The sequence below is a fragment of the Diaphorina citri genome, unplaced genomic scaffold (assembly GCF_000475195.1).
Source record: "Diaphorina citri unplaced genomic scaffold, Diaci psyllid genome assembly version 1.1 scaffold2309, whole genome shotgun sequence".
Classification (NCBI taxonomy): Eukaryota; Metazoa; Arthropoda; class Insecta; order Hemiptera; family Psyllidae; genus Diaphorina; species Diaphorina citri.
Genome location: NW_007379733.1, coordinates 15,491 through 33,453, shown reverse-complemented (window position 1 = coordinate 33,453; position 17,963 = coordinate 15,491). Strand labels below are relative to the sequence as shown.

Here is a 17,963-nt window from a genome sequence, read left to right as displayed (position 1 = left end):
TTTCAAGAGATCAGAGGCGTCATTTGTGTGAAGAAAATAGAAAAGAAATCCCGCCAAAAACAGTTTTGTTTTTTTTTTTCAAAAACCAGTTTTTTTTGGTTTTTTGGCTTTATGGTTTTCTGGACAAAATTTGCACCACCATTTTCGTGATCCTGGTAAAAAGCCCTTTAATTTGATATATAGGTCGACCAGGTTTGGATAAGTCCTTCTATGCCTATGGGCACAGACAGACAGACGACACCGAATCGAATACAATAGTCCGTCCCTTATACCTTTTTAGTCCGTCCTTCCTTTATTATTACAATAGTAATAAAAAGGTATAAGGGACGTATTGTATTCGCTTCGGTGTCGTCTGAGAAAGTTTTAGATAACCCTTCAGTCGATCATTTAAGACCGGTTTTAGCGTTATCTATGTTAAGCTACGCCGAGCAAGGCCAATAAATGGATGGGTGACTTGAACCTTATATTGGGAATAAAGGGAGAACGGGCTCTAGTCTTGATTTTAAATCATTACATGAAAGTAAAATCAAAAAATCAAATCAATAGTAATAATAAACTGAATATTAAACAAATTAGGTAGGTATATAGGTACTGATTTTCTCTAATCACTACGGGCTGAAAAATTCCCGGAGGGACGGACCCTGCTTGTTTATTTCATTTTTGAAATCCTACGTCGAATTTCATGGGTAACCAAAAAATAATCTTTTGCTATTATTGGTAATGGTAAGTGGTAAAAGTTACTAGGGGTTCAAGTTCCGCAGTATACCATTAGATCGGGGTTTGAGCATTTTCAAAACGCACAATCCGCGGTCTGGTATTTCGTGTTTTACTCTGCGGAGTGAGCAGTTTAGCCTTCTTTCTCTTGGTGCTCAATGGTCAATTTCGGCAATTTAGCTTTTGCATAAATCCAGTCCGCGGACTGAGCTATTTACAGTTGCTCAATTGCCGAATTTCGGGGAATGAGCATTTTGCATTTTTTATTCCGCGGAGTGAGCTATTTTTTCGCTCATTGAGCGAATTCAGGGATTGAGCCTAACATTGATATCTCCAGCTTACTTTAACCGATTTTGATGTACGCTATTTTACATTTGTGCCCGAATATACCCGTTTAATCCGTTTTCTTCTATCATTTGTAGTTTTTCCGCTACAGTTAAATGAAAATGGCTTAGTATAGGAGTAGGTACCTACTGAGTTTCCGCTTTCAATTAAGGAGCGCGGCAGCGCTCCGCCCCGCCAAGTCAAGAGCGGTCAACTTCAAAGAAGAAGCGGAAGCAGCAGCAGAAAATGATGAAAAATTTGACGTTTTTCAAAGTCGAACATCTCCGGCTAAACTTAACTGATTTTGATGAAGCTCGAATTGTAGGATTCAGATTGTCCAGTGATTCTAAGCAATGTACAGACAAATCTACAATTTTATTTATATAGACTAGTGGTTGACCCGTCCTTTGTACGGGACCACCACACACACGCACACCCACACACAAACCCATCACACATACACACACACCCATCACACCACACACACCACATCCATCACACACACACACCACATCCATCACACACACACACCACATCCATCACACCACACACACCCATCACACACCCATAATTAATATAAAACAAGCTGGGTCCGTCCCTCCGGGAATTTTTTAGCCCGTAGTTTATTCGATCGTGGTTAAAGAAATACCTATGTACACGTACCTACCTAATTTGTTTAATATTCAGTTTATTATTATTATTATTATTATTATTATAATCATTGCGTAATCACTTTATTAAGGTAGGTACATAATATTACATATGGGAAATAACTTTCAACATATGAATATCTAAATTTCTCTCATTCATTCAGGACTTCCCTAACGATGGACGTGGTAGATAAAATGACTGATGACATCTGTGCTTTCTTGATGATAGCTGAAGGATTTTTGATATTCAACTTCTCTATTTTGATTTTGGTGTACTTGTGCACGAGTCCATTGGTAGTGATGATGATTGGAAGAACAATGACTTCATCAAGATGGTGCATATTCTTCATCTGCCTTTTCAAATCATCACACTTCATCAGTTTTTCTGTGTATGCTATGTGTATATTATCGTCCATGGGGATTTTGACATCAATTATTGCGGCTTTCTTTTCCTTTTTGTTGATGTTCAGTATGAACCGACATATCCCATAATAACTTGAATTCACCATTTCCCAATACCGTAGTGGGTTTGTACTTGTAATAGGGCACATATGTCCTATATGTATTTTAGATCACTTCTACATGGATTTCCGTACTGTGCCGTAATTTATATAAATTCGGTTTATGTATTTTAGATCACCTCTACATGGATTTCCGTACTGTGCCGTAATTTATATAAATTCGGTTTATGTATTTTAGATCACCTCTACATGGATTTCCGTACTGTGCCGTAATTTATATAAATTCGGTTTATGTATTTTAGATCACCTCTACATGGATTTCCGTACTGTGCCGTAATTTATATAAATTCGGTTTATGTATTTTAGATCACCTCTACATGGATTTCCGTACTGTGCCGTAATTTATATAAATTCGGTTTATGTATTTTAGATCACCTCTACATGGATTTCCGTACTGTGCCGTAATTTATATAAATTCGGTTTATGTATTTTAGATCACCTCTACATGGATTTCCGTACTGTGCCGTAATTTATATAAATTCGGTTTATGTATTTTAGATCACCTCTACATGGATTTCCGTACTGTGCCGTAATTTATATAAATTCGGTTTATGTATTTTAGATCACCTCTACATGGATTTCCGTACTGTGCCGTAATTTATATAAATTCGGTTTATGTATTTTAGATCACCTCTACATGGATTTCCGTACTGTGCCGTAATTTATATAAATTCGGTTTATGTATTTTAGATCACCTCTACATGGATTTCCGTACTGTGCCGTAATTTATATAAATTCGGTTTATGTATTTTAGATCACCTCTACATGGATTTCCGTACTGTGCCGTAATTTATATAAATTCGGTTTATGTATTTTAGATCACCTCTACATGGATTTCCGTACTGTGCCGTAATTTATATAAATTCGGTTTATGTATTTTAGATCACCTCTACATGGATTTCCGTACTGTGCCGTAATTTATATAAATTCGGTTTATGTATTTTAGATCACCTCTACATGGATTTCCGTACTGTGCCGTAATTTATATAAATTCGGTTTATGTATTTTAGATCACCTCTACATGGATTTCCGTACTGTGCGGTAATTTATATAAATCCGGTTTAGGTATTTCAGTTCACCTTTACCTGGATTACCGTACTGTGCGGTAATTTATATAAATCCGATTTATGTATTTTAGATCACCTCTACATGGATTTCCGTACTGTGCGATAATTTATATAAATCCGGTTTAGGTATTTCAGTTCACCTTTACCTGGATTACCGTACTGTGCGGTAATTTACCTGCCCCCGTCCCCCGGTGGGGAATCCCGGAGCCTGACTGCAGGAAAGAATAAATTCTAATCCTTATGATAATTTTTTTTTGAACAAGTTCCTGGAAGTTATTTGAATTTCCCCAATCAGGTCCTGTATCACGATGCATAGCAGAGAAGTCAGGCGTTCAGGATGGAGGTGACTCTAGCCTAGAACAATACACGGCCCTGATAAGTACACAAGCGAAACAAATTGCTGACCTAGAGTCTAAACATGCTATGATGAAAGAAGAAAATGAACAACACAAAGCACGTATTGAACAGCTGACACTTCATATGAGACAACTCCATGATCACAATATAGTGCTTAAATCACAGGTGAGATTATGACCATAGGCAACGGCAGTAGCATCTTAAATAGTTTATCAATTAATATAAAACAAGCTGGGTCCGTCCCTCCGGGAATTTTTTAGCCCGTAGTTTATTCGATCGTGGTTAAAGAAATACCTATGTACACGTACCTACCTAATTTGTTTAATATTCAGTTTATTATTATTATTATTATTATTATTATAATCATTGCGTAATCACTTTATTAAGGTAGGTACATAATATTACATATGGGAAATAACTTTCAACATATGAATATCTAAATTTCTCTCATTCATTCAGGACTTCCCTAACGATGGACGTGGTAGATAAAATGACTGATGACATCTGTGCTTTCTTGATGATAGCTGAAGGATTTTTGATATTCAACTTCTCTATTTTGATTTTGGTGTACTTGTGCACGAGTCCATTGGTAGTGATGATGATTGGAAGAACAGTGACTTCATCAAGCTGGTGCATATTCTTCATCTGCCTTTTCAAATCATCATACTTCATCAGTTTTTCTGTGTATGCTATGTGTATATTATCGTCCATGGGGATTTTGACATCAATTATTGCGGCTTTCTTTTCCTTTTTGTTGATGAATAAAATATCTGGTCGGTTACTCAACAGGTTATGTTCAGTGTGAACCGACATATCCCATAATAACTTGAATTCACCATTTTCCAATACCGTAGTGGGTTTGTACTGTAATAGGGCACACATGTCCTATTTCTACTTGTGATGTTCTTTGCAAGTTCTTGATGTATGATATTGGCAACAAGATTATGGCGGTTCAAATATTCTTTAGGCGCAAGAACTTTACACCCAGACGTCAAGTGTTGTATGCTTTCCGTAATCTGGTTGCATACACGACACATTTCATTTTCAACATCTTGCTTCATAATGTACTTGATGTAATTCCTTGTTTTCATTACTTGGTCCTGTATAGCATGAATGAACCCTTCTGTTTCAGGCATTAGAAAGCCATTTGTCAGGTATCCAGTAGATACTTTCTTGTCCACATGTGGATTATCATACAGGGCGGATGGATATTTTCCCTTCTTCACACCTTTAAGTAAATCATTCTTCTGCTCTTGGATGGATTTAATGGTTGGACAAACAAAATTTCTATTACACAAGTTTAGTGGTGTGTAATTTTCGTCACATTGTTTGGCTTGATCTAAGAACAATGAACTTTTGGTTTGGAAGAAACTTCGTAGCTTAATGATTTGCTTGTCGTGAAGTGCTGTCAAATTAAGAAGTCCTCTTCCACCCACAGATCTTCGTAGATACATCCTTTCCAATGCTGAGTGAAGAATTTGGGCAATTCTTCACTCAGCCTTGTCTTGAAGAATTTGGGCAAGTTTGGTGAAATTTGCCAAACTAGTATTCTGGTGGTAAGAGGTCTTAGCTATAGCTACCTAATGAATGAAATGTTGTTTGATTGGTATAGTATTCTGGTGGTAAGAGGTCTTAGCTATAGCTACCTAATGAATGAAATGTTGTTTGATTGGTATAGTATTCTGGTGGTAAGAGGTCTTAGCTATAGCTACCTAATGAATGAAATGTTGTTTGATTGGTATAGTATTCTGGTGGTAAGAGGTCTTAGCTATAGCTACCTAATGAATGAAATGTTGTTTGATTGGTATAGTATTCTGGTGGTAAGAGGTCTTAGCTATAGCTACCTAATGAATGAAATGTTGTTTGATTGGTTTTAGATTAATTCCAACGGTATGGCAGGACAGACAGTGACCAGTTCAAATATGTGTCCAGATAATAGAGATGTCATGATCAAGTCATTGGTAAGTTTTATCATTTTCAACATCCAAAGAAAGCACATTCAAGAAATTATTAAAGAGTCGATACATATGTATACTAGTAGTTCTGTGAACTGTAGACCTCACTCAGTCTCTTTTGCCCAAGCTAAGACGAAGGTACGAATGAATACAATTCACGGAGGAACACCAGTTCCGTCCGAAAAGCCCAAATCATCCGATTTCCATCCCATCCCATAAAAAGGTCATCCGAGTTCCGTCCAGAATACCTGAGATTGAACCTATGCACCTGAGAGTAAAAAGTAAATAGATAAGTAAATAACAAAGAGGGTGAGCAAAAATAGCTGTACCTATACAGAATGCTAGGATTTAGGGCAGGTAAATCTACGGCCGATGCGGTGGCTAACTTCTTGAAAGATCTGGACCTCAGTCAAAGCTCTCAAAACCATTCTATAGGCCTCTTTTGCGACCTTTCGGTTCTCTATCTCTCCTATGCACACACACACACCTCCATTAAATTTGCTCTCTCACTCTTTTCACCTTACATATTGCTGGTATAGTAGTATTGACTTTGTCTTCTATGAAGGATTTTCTGTTTTTCAACATTTTTCATACCTCGTCCCCTTAAAACGCCTTTATCTCTTGAACCAATAAAGATAATAAAAAACTGATTGCACCAGATAACAATGTTAATTGTTTTGTAATTTTCATCAGTGCACTGCGGTCAAGATCTAGGTTTCGTAATCCGGGATCAATGCCAATTCCATATTTCAATAATCTTTTTACACTGGTAATGCCGCCACTGGTCGCTATTCGATTAAAGTAGCTATTATTATTATTATTATTTACTCTTTATTGTTTATAATTACATGTACACAAAATACACAGAAATTACAATCAAGGGGTGAAATTATTGCTTAGGGAAACTCTACCATTCAACCCTAAAACAAACAATGTGCTGCTACATAGTTAAAACTAGTGGTTGACCCGCCCTTTGTACGGGACCACCACACACACACATCACCCACACTAAACACCCATCACACACACCACACCCATCACACACACACACACACCCCACACACATACACAACACACACCACACATATACTCACACACCACACCCATCACACACACACACCCCGCCCTTTGTACGGGACCACCACACACACACATCACCCACACTAAACACCCATCACACACACCACACCCATCACACACACACACACCCCACACACATACACAACACACACCACACATATACTCACACACCACACCCACCACACACACACACACACACACACACGGTCGCGCTACGCGCTCCCTGACATGTCCCACTGTGCATCATAATAGGCATAACTTTGAACCGCCGCCATTTTGAATCAGGATGGAATGTGAAAATTTCAAGTAGTCTATGTCACCCGGAGTACTTTTATAATTATTATTTTCTTTAGAAGAGCTAATGTAGAAGGGAGGTCCCACATTGACGTCTTTTTTTATATCAGTACTTTTTTGTGGAGGGTATAATAAATGTAGTGAAATGGATCCTTCGATTGATCCTTTTTGTAATAACTTTGCTAGCTTTAAAAGTAAGTTATCAACAATGAAATCATTAGATGTATAAAATACCTAAGTTATTCTATTCGTCTATTACTAGATCATCGGCAACAAGCTGGGTTCGTCCCTCCGGGAATTTTTTAGCCCGTAGTTTATTCGATCGTGATCAAAGAAAATCAGTACCTATGTACCAGTGTACCTACCTAATTTGTTTAATATTCAGTTTATTATTATTCTTGATTTGATTTTTTGATTTTACTTTCATGTAATGATTTAAAATCAAGACTAGAGCCCGTTCTCCCTTTATTCCCAATATAAGGTTTAAGTCACCCATCCATTTATTGGCCTTGCTCGGCGTAGCTTAACATAGGTAACCCTAAAACCGGTCTTAAATGATCGTCGCGACAAATTTCAAGATCAGAGCTCATTTGTGTGAGAAAATGTGAAAAAATCCCCCAAAAACCAGGATGGGTGACTTAAAGGAATAAAGGGAGAACAGGCTCTAGTCTTGATTTTAAATCATTACATGAAAGTAAAATCAAAAATCAAATCAATAATAATAAACTAAATATTAAACAAATTAGGTAGGTACATAGGTACTGATTTTCTTTAACCACAATTGAACAAACTACGGGCTGAAAAATTCCCGGGGTACGGGCCCAGCTTGTTCAATTTTTGGCTGTTTAAATTCTGAATCTGCCCCACTGTGTGACTGAAACTTAAATTTAGGCTCTAGTAACCTCAAAACATATTTTGGCACTAAAAACTGACCATTGAAATTTTGACCTGATTACATTATGCACCTTCTTTCCTTCCTGTAGGATAAGGAAAGTAATATGTAAAGGAAACTAGAACTTTAACACTACCTAGTAGTATTTACTAGTATTTTGCCACAGCTATTATTACCTACCTGCAAAGGCAGCATATGGGCCTTCAGGCCCATAAAATCGGTGCCCTTTGGTAACATCAAACACTTTGCTGTTGACAGCAATGAGGATACGTTTGTCTGGTCCGGTACCATCATAAGCACGAAGTTCTTCTACAGTGAAATCTTGTTTCTTCATTTTTGGTAGTTCAGGTTCAGATGGAGTTATGTTGGGAGTCTGTTGACCCCGGAGGATTTTGTAGATGAGGTATACAATGATTACAACTAGGAAAATGTTGATGAGATAGACGAACATTCCACTCTCCTGGTCTAAAGGGAGATCATCTTTGCTAGAAATATTATCAGCCATGGCACTAATAGTTTATGTTGAGATGAATGATACACTAATTTCACACTTCACAGCTCTACTGCAACTGCTTCTGTGCAACTATCAGCTCACTATGGGTAATTATGAATTGGAAATTACGAGCTTATACCTAAGTTATAAACTATTGATGTACTGATCATACAGAATAGGCAGCCTCTAATGATAATGACTAATCAAATCTCAAATCACTAATCGCTATAAAAATATTATTAATCCACAGGTGAATCTGGTGAATGGTGAATCAGGTGATAAAGTGTGTTCTTGTTTCTTACGGGTTACGGTTACGGGACTATCACAGAAAATCCCAGACAAAGCCCAAAAAAATCCCAGGAATCCCTCAATTTTATGTTTTGGTAAAACCCTCCCTCAAACACAACCAGAGGCTTGAGAAAAAGATTTTTTTGTATCTCTTTAAAAACTACCATTTTTTCAATTTGTTTTTTCTTCAAGTTTCCACTGAAACCCATTGAATTTCTCCTGATAGAAAAGTACCCCTTTTTCCATCACACACACACACACACACACACACCCATCACACCACACACAGTGCAGCATATTAGGCATAACTTTGAACCGTCGCCATTTTTCAAGAAATGGTAATAATGGGCATTAAAAACTTTCTAGTGCAGCTATTGAAATAATCAAATAAATGATCTTGTGTGATTTTTTACGTGGATTACAATGGTATAACTTTTAACTCCATCAGACTTACAGTTTAGCAGTTACGGGTTCGAGACTCGGAAAATTCAAGTGAATTTACTGTTTTAAAAGAGGTATAAAGAACTTTCTAATTCATCGTTTAGAACCATCAAATAGGCCAATTTGTGTATTTTTTCACGAGGAATATGATGGTTTCATTTTCAACTATATCCGACTCACACTCAACTGCATATTACATATTTTATTGAAATGAAGGGGTAATCTTACTGTTTTTTAAGTACTTCCGCCCCCTAATTTTCTGGAAAATTTATGGAAAATCGTGTAGGAAAAGTCATGGAATAGTCATGGAATTTCATTCCGGGAAAAGCGTATAAACCCTGGGTTGAATTTTCCTTTGAATACAGAGCTGCAACTTCCTCCTCACTAGATATTGCTATATTATGTATCTATAGGTCGAATAATGAATATTGAAAAAAATATTTCATAAAATTTCTCTCTTGCCTTGTTAAGAAGAAACTTATTTGCAGGAATCTCTACGGCAGTTAATTCTAAAGCGGATCGGCATGGAAATGTTTCTGGATAAGTTGAGTGAAGTGAGTCGTCATGAGGTCTATTCACGAGCCGCTAAGAAACCTCAGTTAGATCCAGAAAGAGCGCATGAACCACTACTTGACTACGAGTTCTGCAAGCTCTACAAAGCTCTCGAAGGTAACTAGGATTCAGATTTGAGAAAAAAACCATTTTCTACTGGGTTTCATTTTATTAACATCAAAGTTTCAGGTTTCAGCAAAAGGGGTAGAAGAGAAAGTGTCGAAACTCGTGCAGTTGCATGTACATGCCGCTTGAGAGCGCGGTGTCAATGTTTGAAGCATAACGTATGATGGGATCAGATTGTGCTCTTTATGGAAACTTACTGACCTTCCGCTCGTAATGTTAATGTTAGGCTCAATTCCCGAATTCGCTCAATGAGCGAAAAAATAGCTCACTCCGCGGAGTAAAAAATGCAAAATGCTCATTCCCCGAAATTCGGCAATTGAGCAACTGTAAATAGCTCAATCCGCGGACTGGATTTATGCAAAAGCTAAATTGCCGAAATCGGCCATTGAGCACCAAGAGAAAGAAGGCTAAACTGCTCACTCCGCGGAGTGGACAACACGAAATGACAGACCGCGGATTGTGCGTTTTAAAAAATGATCAAACCCCGATCTAATAGTATACTGCGGGACTTGAACCCTAGTAACTTTTAAACGGCTTGGAATTTTTGAAGTTTTGTTTTTTTCTGAAGGTAGGAAAGTCAAAATTCAGGTTCGAACCCCAGCAGTGGCACTTTTTGGATAAAAGTCGTTGTTTCTCGAGAAATTCAATTAAAAGAGAGGTAGGTACTACGTGAAGGAGGAGCACACAAATTATGAAGTGAATAAAAGGTGGGGTACAAAATTGATTTCTTCGGTATTGACTTTTTTAATTAAATTATTACTGGGATTTAATCTCTTTCTTTTTATCATTGTCTAAGATTCTCTGTACTAAATGTATAGGTACATTTTGCCAATAAAGAATTCTATTACATTACAAACAAAGTCATCAATAGGAATCTAGAGGTCCAATAGACTTAAGATTTTGAAGAAAACAAAATCAATAATCAAGTCCACACTAAATAAGGAAAAAAGTTATTCTAACAACAGGTAGGTACAAGAAAAAGAAGAAAAAAATACCACTCTGGTATAGGTACACTAAAAAAATAGTCTCTTATCATGAAAAACAATTTGCTAAAGTTCACCTGATTTGACAGGTTCATACCCACCAACACCTTAGTAGATCCTAGTACCTAATTCTCACCTTCACCACACTTGACATTTTACAAGTCTTTCTTCTCTTCAATAGATCCTTTCTCCTCATCCTCGTAGTTGATATGTGACTCTCCAGGCTTGAGCAGTTTACCTATATAGGTGTACTTTGAGTCTAACTGCTCTTCCCATTCTCTTACTGATTCCCACTCAGCAGGATTTAAATCACTCAAATCATCATACTCATCTTTGCCAGGGGTCACTGTGAATGTAGCAAAAGCTCTTGATGCATCTCTCCCTGTGAACATAATAAATACATGATGAATTATTTCAATGTAGCTAATGTATCTCATGGCATTTTATACCAAAGAATAAAATCTAAAACATATTACTTTTTAGTCCGTCCTTCCTTTAATATTACAATAGTAATAAAAAGGTATAAGGGACGGACTATTGTATTCGCTTCGGTGTCTGTCACTCGGTCGGTCAGTCGGTCTGTCCGTTCTAATTTTTTTTGGGGGGGGTTGGGGTTTTTTTTTTTTTTTTTTTTTTTGCACTTGATTTATTTTGGAGGAACTACTTGGCGGGGTTTTTTTATGTTACGAAGTGGTATTTTTTGGGGGGATCTCATAACTTTTTGCAGAAATATAGCCATAAAATATGACGTATGAGCGTAGCGCAACAATGTACAAAGGCAATAGGCATAGTAACATCATTTGATAAGATTTGGTGAGTTCGGGTCGTTTCCGAGTGAAAAAATACCATAATAACATCATTGGGTAAGTTTTGATAAGTTCCGATCATTTCCGAGTGAAAAATTAAACAGTAACATCATTGGGTAAGTTTTGGTATGTTCCGATCATTTCCGAGTGAAAAATGCCACAATAACATCAATGGGTAAGTTTTGGTAAGTTCCAATCATTTCCAAGTGAAAAATACCATAATAACATCATTGGGTAAGTTTCGATCATTTCCGAGTGAAATCCATCATAGTAACATACTCGTAATTGGTTAACTTTCATGTAGCTGGTCCTAACCAACTTTGGATATTATGTATCACCCCATCAGGTAAAACCTGACATTTAAGAAGAAAAGCAGGCAAGGCCAAATACGCCTTTTGTCGCTGTCCTCAACTGAAATTGAAATCAGAAATGATATTCTGTTCAGTTTTAATGTTTCGTCATTGTAATACCATACATTTGAAATTTCCCAGATTTCAAAGAGTTGATATATTTATTTCATTTTCTTTTAAACCGTTTGATAAACTGGTAATATTATGGGTTGGGTAGGGTGTTCTACCCATTATGGAGTACCTATGTTGTACTTTCAGTGTTAGAACTGCGCCATTCCGCGGGTAATACTTGCAAATCCCGTCCGTGAAAAACCTTCTTCTGAGACAATTTCTTCAACGGATGCTCGTAAAATCGTCGGTTCTCTGGGTGTATCCAATCTGTGGAAAGATCTATTTTCATATGACGAGTGGACCATAAATTATGCGACAGAAAGACGACTCCATATTTGCGGATATGTTAACACGTATCAGATTGGGCGTGCTCTCACAAAAAGATAAAAGTACACTTACAATACAAACCGCTTGGTATCATTGGAGCAACTCAGTCTTGCTGCTCAGGGAACCAATTCATACAAACCTTTTTCCAACCGGAACCAACTAATACGTTTTTTCCCAGTTGGGAACCAACTCGTACTCAGCCAAAAATACTTCTCGAAATGTGGTCCCACAAGAAAAATCCCTTTTTTCATCCCACGAAAATATTCTAGCACGCGGAAAGGACTTTCCCTAATAAATAACTTTCTAGGAATAATAGGGTGAGGTAGTACACAACAAGGGTTAGGAAACATATAAAAATGACTTCATATTTGAGTAAAATTAGGAAAACAGGGAAATGTTTTTTCCCCCATTAAACGTTCTCATTTTAGTACGCAACTAGAAGGTTGAAATAGAAATAGTACGCAAGTAACCTACAGCCTTTTCTCGGAGCCTGTTTGAAATTGTGAAAACACAAAAAATCGGGTGCCGACTTTGGTTTTAAATGAGAAACCCCCATTTTTTACTGCATATTCGTTTTCCACGTTAAATTTAAAATATAATTGACTACTTACTCGAAATTTGCATTTCGCGGTTTTCGCGGAATTCGGAAACCGTGAATCACTAAACCCATCAAATATTGGAGCCAAGGTCGGACCCATGGGGGTCAACTTCAAAATCTTAAATAGGAACCCCCTAATTGTGACACACCATGTTAAATTAAATAGCATGAAAAACGAAATACTTTGGTTCAAATTTAAGCTCGATCCAACAACCAAGGCCGGAGTTATGGCCAATTCAATTTTTCGTTTTTCCATGTTCTTCTGCCAATAGAGAAAGCACCAAAAATAGGAAATTCATTTTAATCGGTGATTTGCGCTTCAAATAGGTCCCCACTAATGATTCATATTGAAATACAGTCCTTAGTGAGTAGTCAATTATACTTTGAATTTAACGTAGCAAACGCAATTAAAGGGGGAGTGATTCCTATTTAAAAAAAAGAAACCGAAGTTGGCACCCGATTTACGGTTTTCGCGAAATAATCGCGATGTTGCCTAAATATTCGCATCAAAAATCAAAGAATTGCTTTTTTTTCACAATTTCGAAGAGGCTCCGAGAAAAAGAGTTTAAGCATAAATTCTGGGACCCTGTATTCAGGTAACCTATTCTTGCTGTATCCTACCTAGTAGTTCAGTGTGTTATAGAGTTCATTAAGATAAAGGGTCCTATACGCCAAAGTAGCCGTTTTCACGTAGTTGTAGAGGAAAAACTACAAACGATGGAAGAAAACGGTTAAAAATACGCAAGACTACAAAATTTAGATCAACTAGGTAAGGGTGTCTGGCTGAGGGACTATAAACAGAGAGTAGATCAGCGTCTAGCTAGGGGACTATAAACAATAAGGAGTAGACTGATGTAAGGTTTCTAGGAGTCGTAGGAGTTCCAGGAGATTCAAGGTTTCTAGGAGTCATAGGAGTTCCAGGAGTTAGCAATCACTCTAAACCTGATTGAGAGGCCGACGACAAACGCCGACCCCATCTGAACATGGGAAAAGGCGAAGAAGAAGAAGAAGAAGGTAAGGGTGCCCACAGAACGAGGAATTAAAGATGAAGAAAACAAACGTACACATTCTTATGAGACCGCGCAGAACGAAGCATTCCGAAGATTTGAGATAAATTTCCTCACGCTATATCAATAGCGAAGGTTGAGTGCGAAGGGCATCCCACTCGGAAAATTTTGTTTTAGCCAAAACCAGTGGGCCTCAAAGCAATCACTCTAAACCTGATTGAGAGGCCGACGACAAACGCCGACCCCATCTGAACATGGGAAAAGGCGAAGAAGAAGAAGAAGAAGGTAAGGGTGCCCACAGAACGAGGAATTAAAGATGAAGAAAACAAACGTACACATTCTTATGAGACCGCGCAGAACGAAGCATTCCGAAGATTTGAGATAAATTTCAGAAACAATGTTTCAGGAAAAATTTTCAAGAACAAAATATTTTGTTTTTGAGGCAAATTCAATGGGTTTCAATGATCAGCTTGAAAATCTTTCTGGAAAATTCATCCTCGTTCTGCGCGCGCTTCTTTCTGGATTTTCGCCTGAATATGCTTCATTTTGAATTCCTCGTTCTACGGGCACTCTAATACCGAACGTTTGTTTCCTGTTCGTGAAAAGTGCTAATTTCTCCTCTACTTTCAGGTGAGTGTCCTGGTGAAAGCTGCTAAGAGTGTAGAGAACCTGTGTATGATGGATCCCTCCTGGCACCCATGGCTCTAGTTATGAAGCATACACTGGTGCACGGTTAGCCCATGCAGAAGATCCCGTGTTCGAATCCCACCATCGACAAAAATTTGTTCTCGTTTTTCGATTGCAAATAATTATTTCAACGGGTTGATTTCTGGTGTTCTCGTGATGACCCAGCGTGTAAATGGGAAGTATTGTCTCTTCTCGCCTATTCGATGAGAGGTATACTACGGGATGGGCATGCTACAACACAGACCACACGAGTCTGATGTAGCAGTTGTTTCGTTGCTGTAAAATAGGTAAAAACGGCGGAGAGACACTTATCTTGGGAAAAAAAATCAAGACAGTTCAGCCACTGCCCTAATGTCCAGTCTACATTTCAGTCCACTTGGATAAAATTCGATTATGTACGGCTGAAAATCCAGTTGAAACTGGACTGGACTGTAACTGAACCAGTGTGTAGCTTGCAGGTAATACCGTACTGTAATATCGTATTACACCAAAAAACAGAAAGAAAAAAAATAATGAAGTAAGTTGGTTAAATAATTAAATAAAATCACCAAAAACCTCTTCGCAAATGGCTATAAGTACGATGATGAATCATCAATGACAGCCGGTTTGGATCGTAGGATTGTCATTAAGGTAGGTGCTCGCATTATGCTTCGTAGGAATCAAGGAGCGCGGTAGCGCTCCGCCCCGCCAAGTCAAGAAAGTTTGACAGCGCTACTAGAGATATTATACGCGGAAAAACATCGATGTTGACATCGATGTTTTTGTTCCGATGTATCGATGTTTTCAAAACATCGATGTCGATGTCCCAACCCTAGTTCATTGCCAGAAAATAAAAACCTTAATTTTTAGCCTGTCCTTTCTTTATTATTACGATAGTAATATTGACACCAAAATGGTGTTTTCTTTAGTGGAAAGAATATCTGTCATGTTTAGTTTGCTGTCTAGTTTGAAATAACCGTCTCGGTGACAAAATATCGTGAGTATCAGGTATGATGAAATAACATCCTAGATTGACTATCTTTAGAAAATAGATCCAGTTGCACGTTTGAACCCAAAAGGCATAGATTCCAACACCCTAGTGTCCTCTAAGGGATGGACTATTGTATTTGCTTTGGTGTTGTCTGTTGGTCGGTCTGTCTGTCCCCATAGAAGAAAAACACTATCAGGTGTCCATTTAATCAATTTTGACCCCTCAAAGATAAAGGCGCTTCATCCTGCCATAGTCGAATACAATCGACTACAATCTTTGTACTGTCTCCACCTGATGTCCCTAATATATATATATCGTCCCGTAGGAAAAAAAAAAATTAAGGACCGTGAATGGACGATACATCCTACCATTATTGAGGCTCAAAATGGCCCAGAAGAACCGAAGCCCAAACGTAAAAAAACTTTACGTCCTAAATATACAGCAAAACGAAGAGGCAAATGGCTAAATACGTCTGAGAACGAACCCCAACCACGAGCGCCTTGTATTTCTTGGATATGCAATGTGAGCCACACCAAGTGGAATACAACTTCTTCTTCACCTGTAGGACAGCACCATGCAATATTAATTATTGTTCTTATCTTGAGTACAAGAGGTACAAGAAGTTCAAAAAATTCTGCTACAAGTTTTACACGCTAAAAATGCTACTTCAAAATACTTTTGAAGAGTGCTTACTCACGACTCACGACCGTTCCAACAATCCAATGGAGTGATAAATTGATAATACATTAACGCATACACGATTATTTAGCGTTGGATCTATAGTCAGTGGCCAGCTTTAGAGATCAAACAGCTTTTTGAGTTTGAGGTTTTCTACTTGTGGACAGAGAACCTACTACCTGAAGTGAAGCCAGAACCCAGCATCACTTCAAAAAATGTTCAATAATTTTTTTCTTCAGAGGGCATAGAATATTAATTGCTCAAAATTTACTGTTTTTACCATTAACATAGGTACCTACTTAATTGAAATGTGTAAAATTATTTTAATAAAAAAGTTTTTTTTTCTTCTTACGTAGTGTAGGTAGGCAGGCACCTATCAATACTCGAGATTTATGCTTCACTTTTACGGGGGTGAAGTCACCTATAAAGATTCCATGTTTTCAGTTTGTACTACCTATCAATACTCGAGATTTATGCTTCACTTTTACGGGGGTGAAGTCACCTATAAAGATTCCATGTTTTCAGTTTGTAAAGTAAAATCCCATCCCCCTACTGTTGTCATGGGATTTTTCTCGAAAAATCTCGTCCTCAACACGCTCCCCTGTGCTAGATCCCTGAATTTTTGATTCACGTTTCCAAGCAGTACCATGAATATTCCGTTAGATGGCGCCATATTCACCAACAAATTTTTAGCAGTTGCAAATGGGTGAAAAAAAAAAATAATAAATGGTCAATTCCTATGTAAAAAGTTGTAAAATCGGAGGTCAAAACTCGGAAAAAATAACTGTAAAACGTAAAAGGTTGAAAATTAAAATTACATTTTCCTTTCTAATGAAAGAGTTCTCACGATGGGAAGTCTCTCCAACATGAAATCTTGTACGTGAGAATTGAGGGGAAAGAAAGGTAGGTACTACGTGAAGGAGGAGCACACAAATTATGAAGTGAATAAAAGGCGGGGTACAGCAACCTATATATCAAATTAAAGGTCTTTTTACCAGGAACACAAAAATGGTGGTGCAAATTTTGTCCAGAAAACCATAAAGCCAAAAATACTGTTTTTGGGGGATTTTTTTCACATTTTCTCACACAAATGAGCTCTGATCTTGAAATTTGCTGCGACAACCTATGAACTCAAAGCGAGAAAGTTTTAGATAACACTTCAGTTGATAATTTAAGACCGGTTTTAGCATCACCTAGGTTAAGCTATGCCAAGCAAGGCCAATAAACAGGGGTGGGATGGATTTTTGTTTATTTTTTGTGGGCACTTGATTTATTTTGGGAGGAAAGACTTGGCGGGGCCTTTTTTATGCCACGAAATGGTATTTTTTGGGGGGATATTGCTTTGACTTTAGGACTTGTGAATGGTGCGATTGGTACAGTTTGAAAGGTAATCTTCGACTGACTTCGACATAGATAACTGTAGTCTCATTCGCCGTTTGCAGGTCCAATTTAATCACGGCCTAGTCTACGACCTCGAGCGTGTGCACCAAGTTCGAGGTCCCACCCCGAGTCTTCGTCCACCGTGAACAGTTTGCTATTTGTTTGGCTTATGCCATTACAATCCATAAGAGTCAAGGATTGAGTCTGGACAATGCTCTCATTGACATTGGCTCTTCAACATTCACGTGTGGACAGGCTTATGTCGCTTTTTCCCGCTTGAAAACACTATCAGGTGTCCATTTAATCAATTTT

At 37.8% G+C, this 17,963-nt stretch overlaps 3 protein-coding genes and 1 pseudogene across 3 annotated transcripts in view; 2 read left to right on the top strand and 2 right to left on the bottom strand.

The window, feature by feature from the left end:
• The window catches only part of LOC103518682 (membrane-associated progesterone receptor component 1-like), a 16,434-nt gene extending 7,809 nt beyond the window's left edge, over window positions 1–8,625 (bottom strand). The window contains exon 1 of the mRNA XM_008483762.3: window positions 8,035–8,625. Coding sequence (XP_008481984.1) covers window positions 8,035–8,359 — 325 coding nt within the window. The 5' untranslated portion in view covers window positions 8,360–8,625. The remainder of the gene's footprint in view (window positions 1–8,034) is intronic.
• LOC103518684 overlaps window positions 1–17,963 on the top strand; it is a 40,425-nt pseudogene that overhangs the window by 19,964 nt on the left and 2,498 nt on the right.
• Window positions 2,007–5,287, bottom strand: LOC113471331. The gene is made up of 2 exons (XM_026830414.1): window positions 4,393–5,287; window positions 2,007–2,152 (listed from the first exon to the last, which is right to left on the bottom strand). Exon 1 carries the CDS (start codon window positions 5,085–5,087, stop codon window positions 4,416–4,418), a length of 672 nt encoding a protein of 223 aa, XP_026686215.1. The 5' UTR covers window positions 5,088–5,287; the 3' UTR covers window positions 2,007–2,152; window positions 4,393–4,415.
• On the top strand, window positions 2,274–6,103 carry LOC113471333. The gene is made up of 2 exons (XM_026830416.1): window positions 2,274–3,798; window positions 5,511–6,103. The coding sequence occupies exons 1-2, from the start codon at window positions 3,700–3,702 to the stop codon at window positions 5,805–5,807; spliced, it is 396 nt and encodes a 131-aa protein (XP_026686217.1). The 5' UTR covers window positions 2,274–3,699; the 3' UTR covers window positions 5,808–6,103.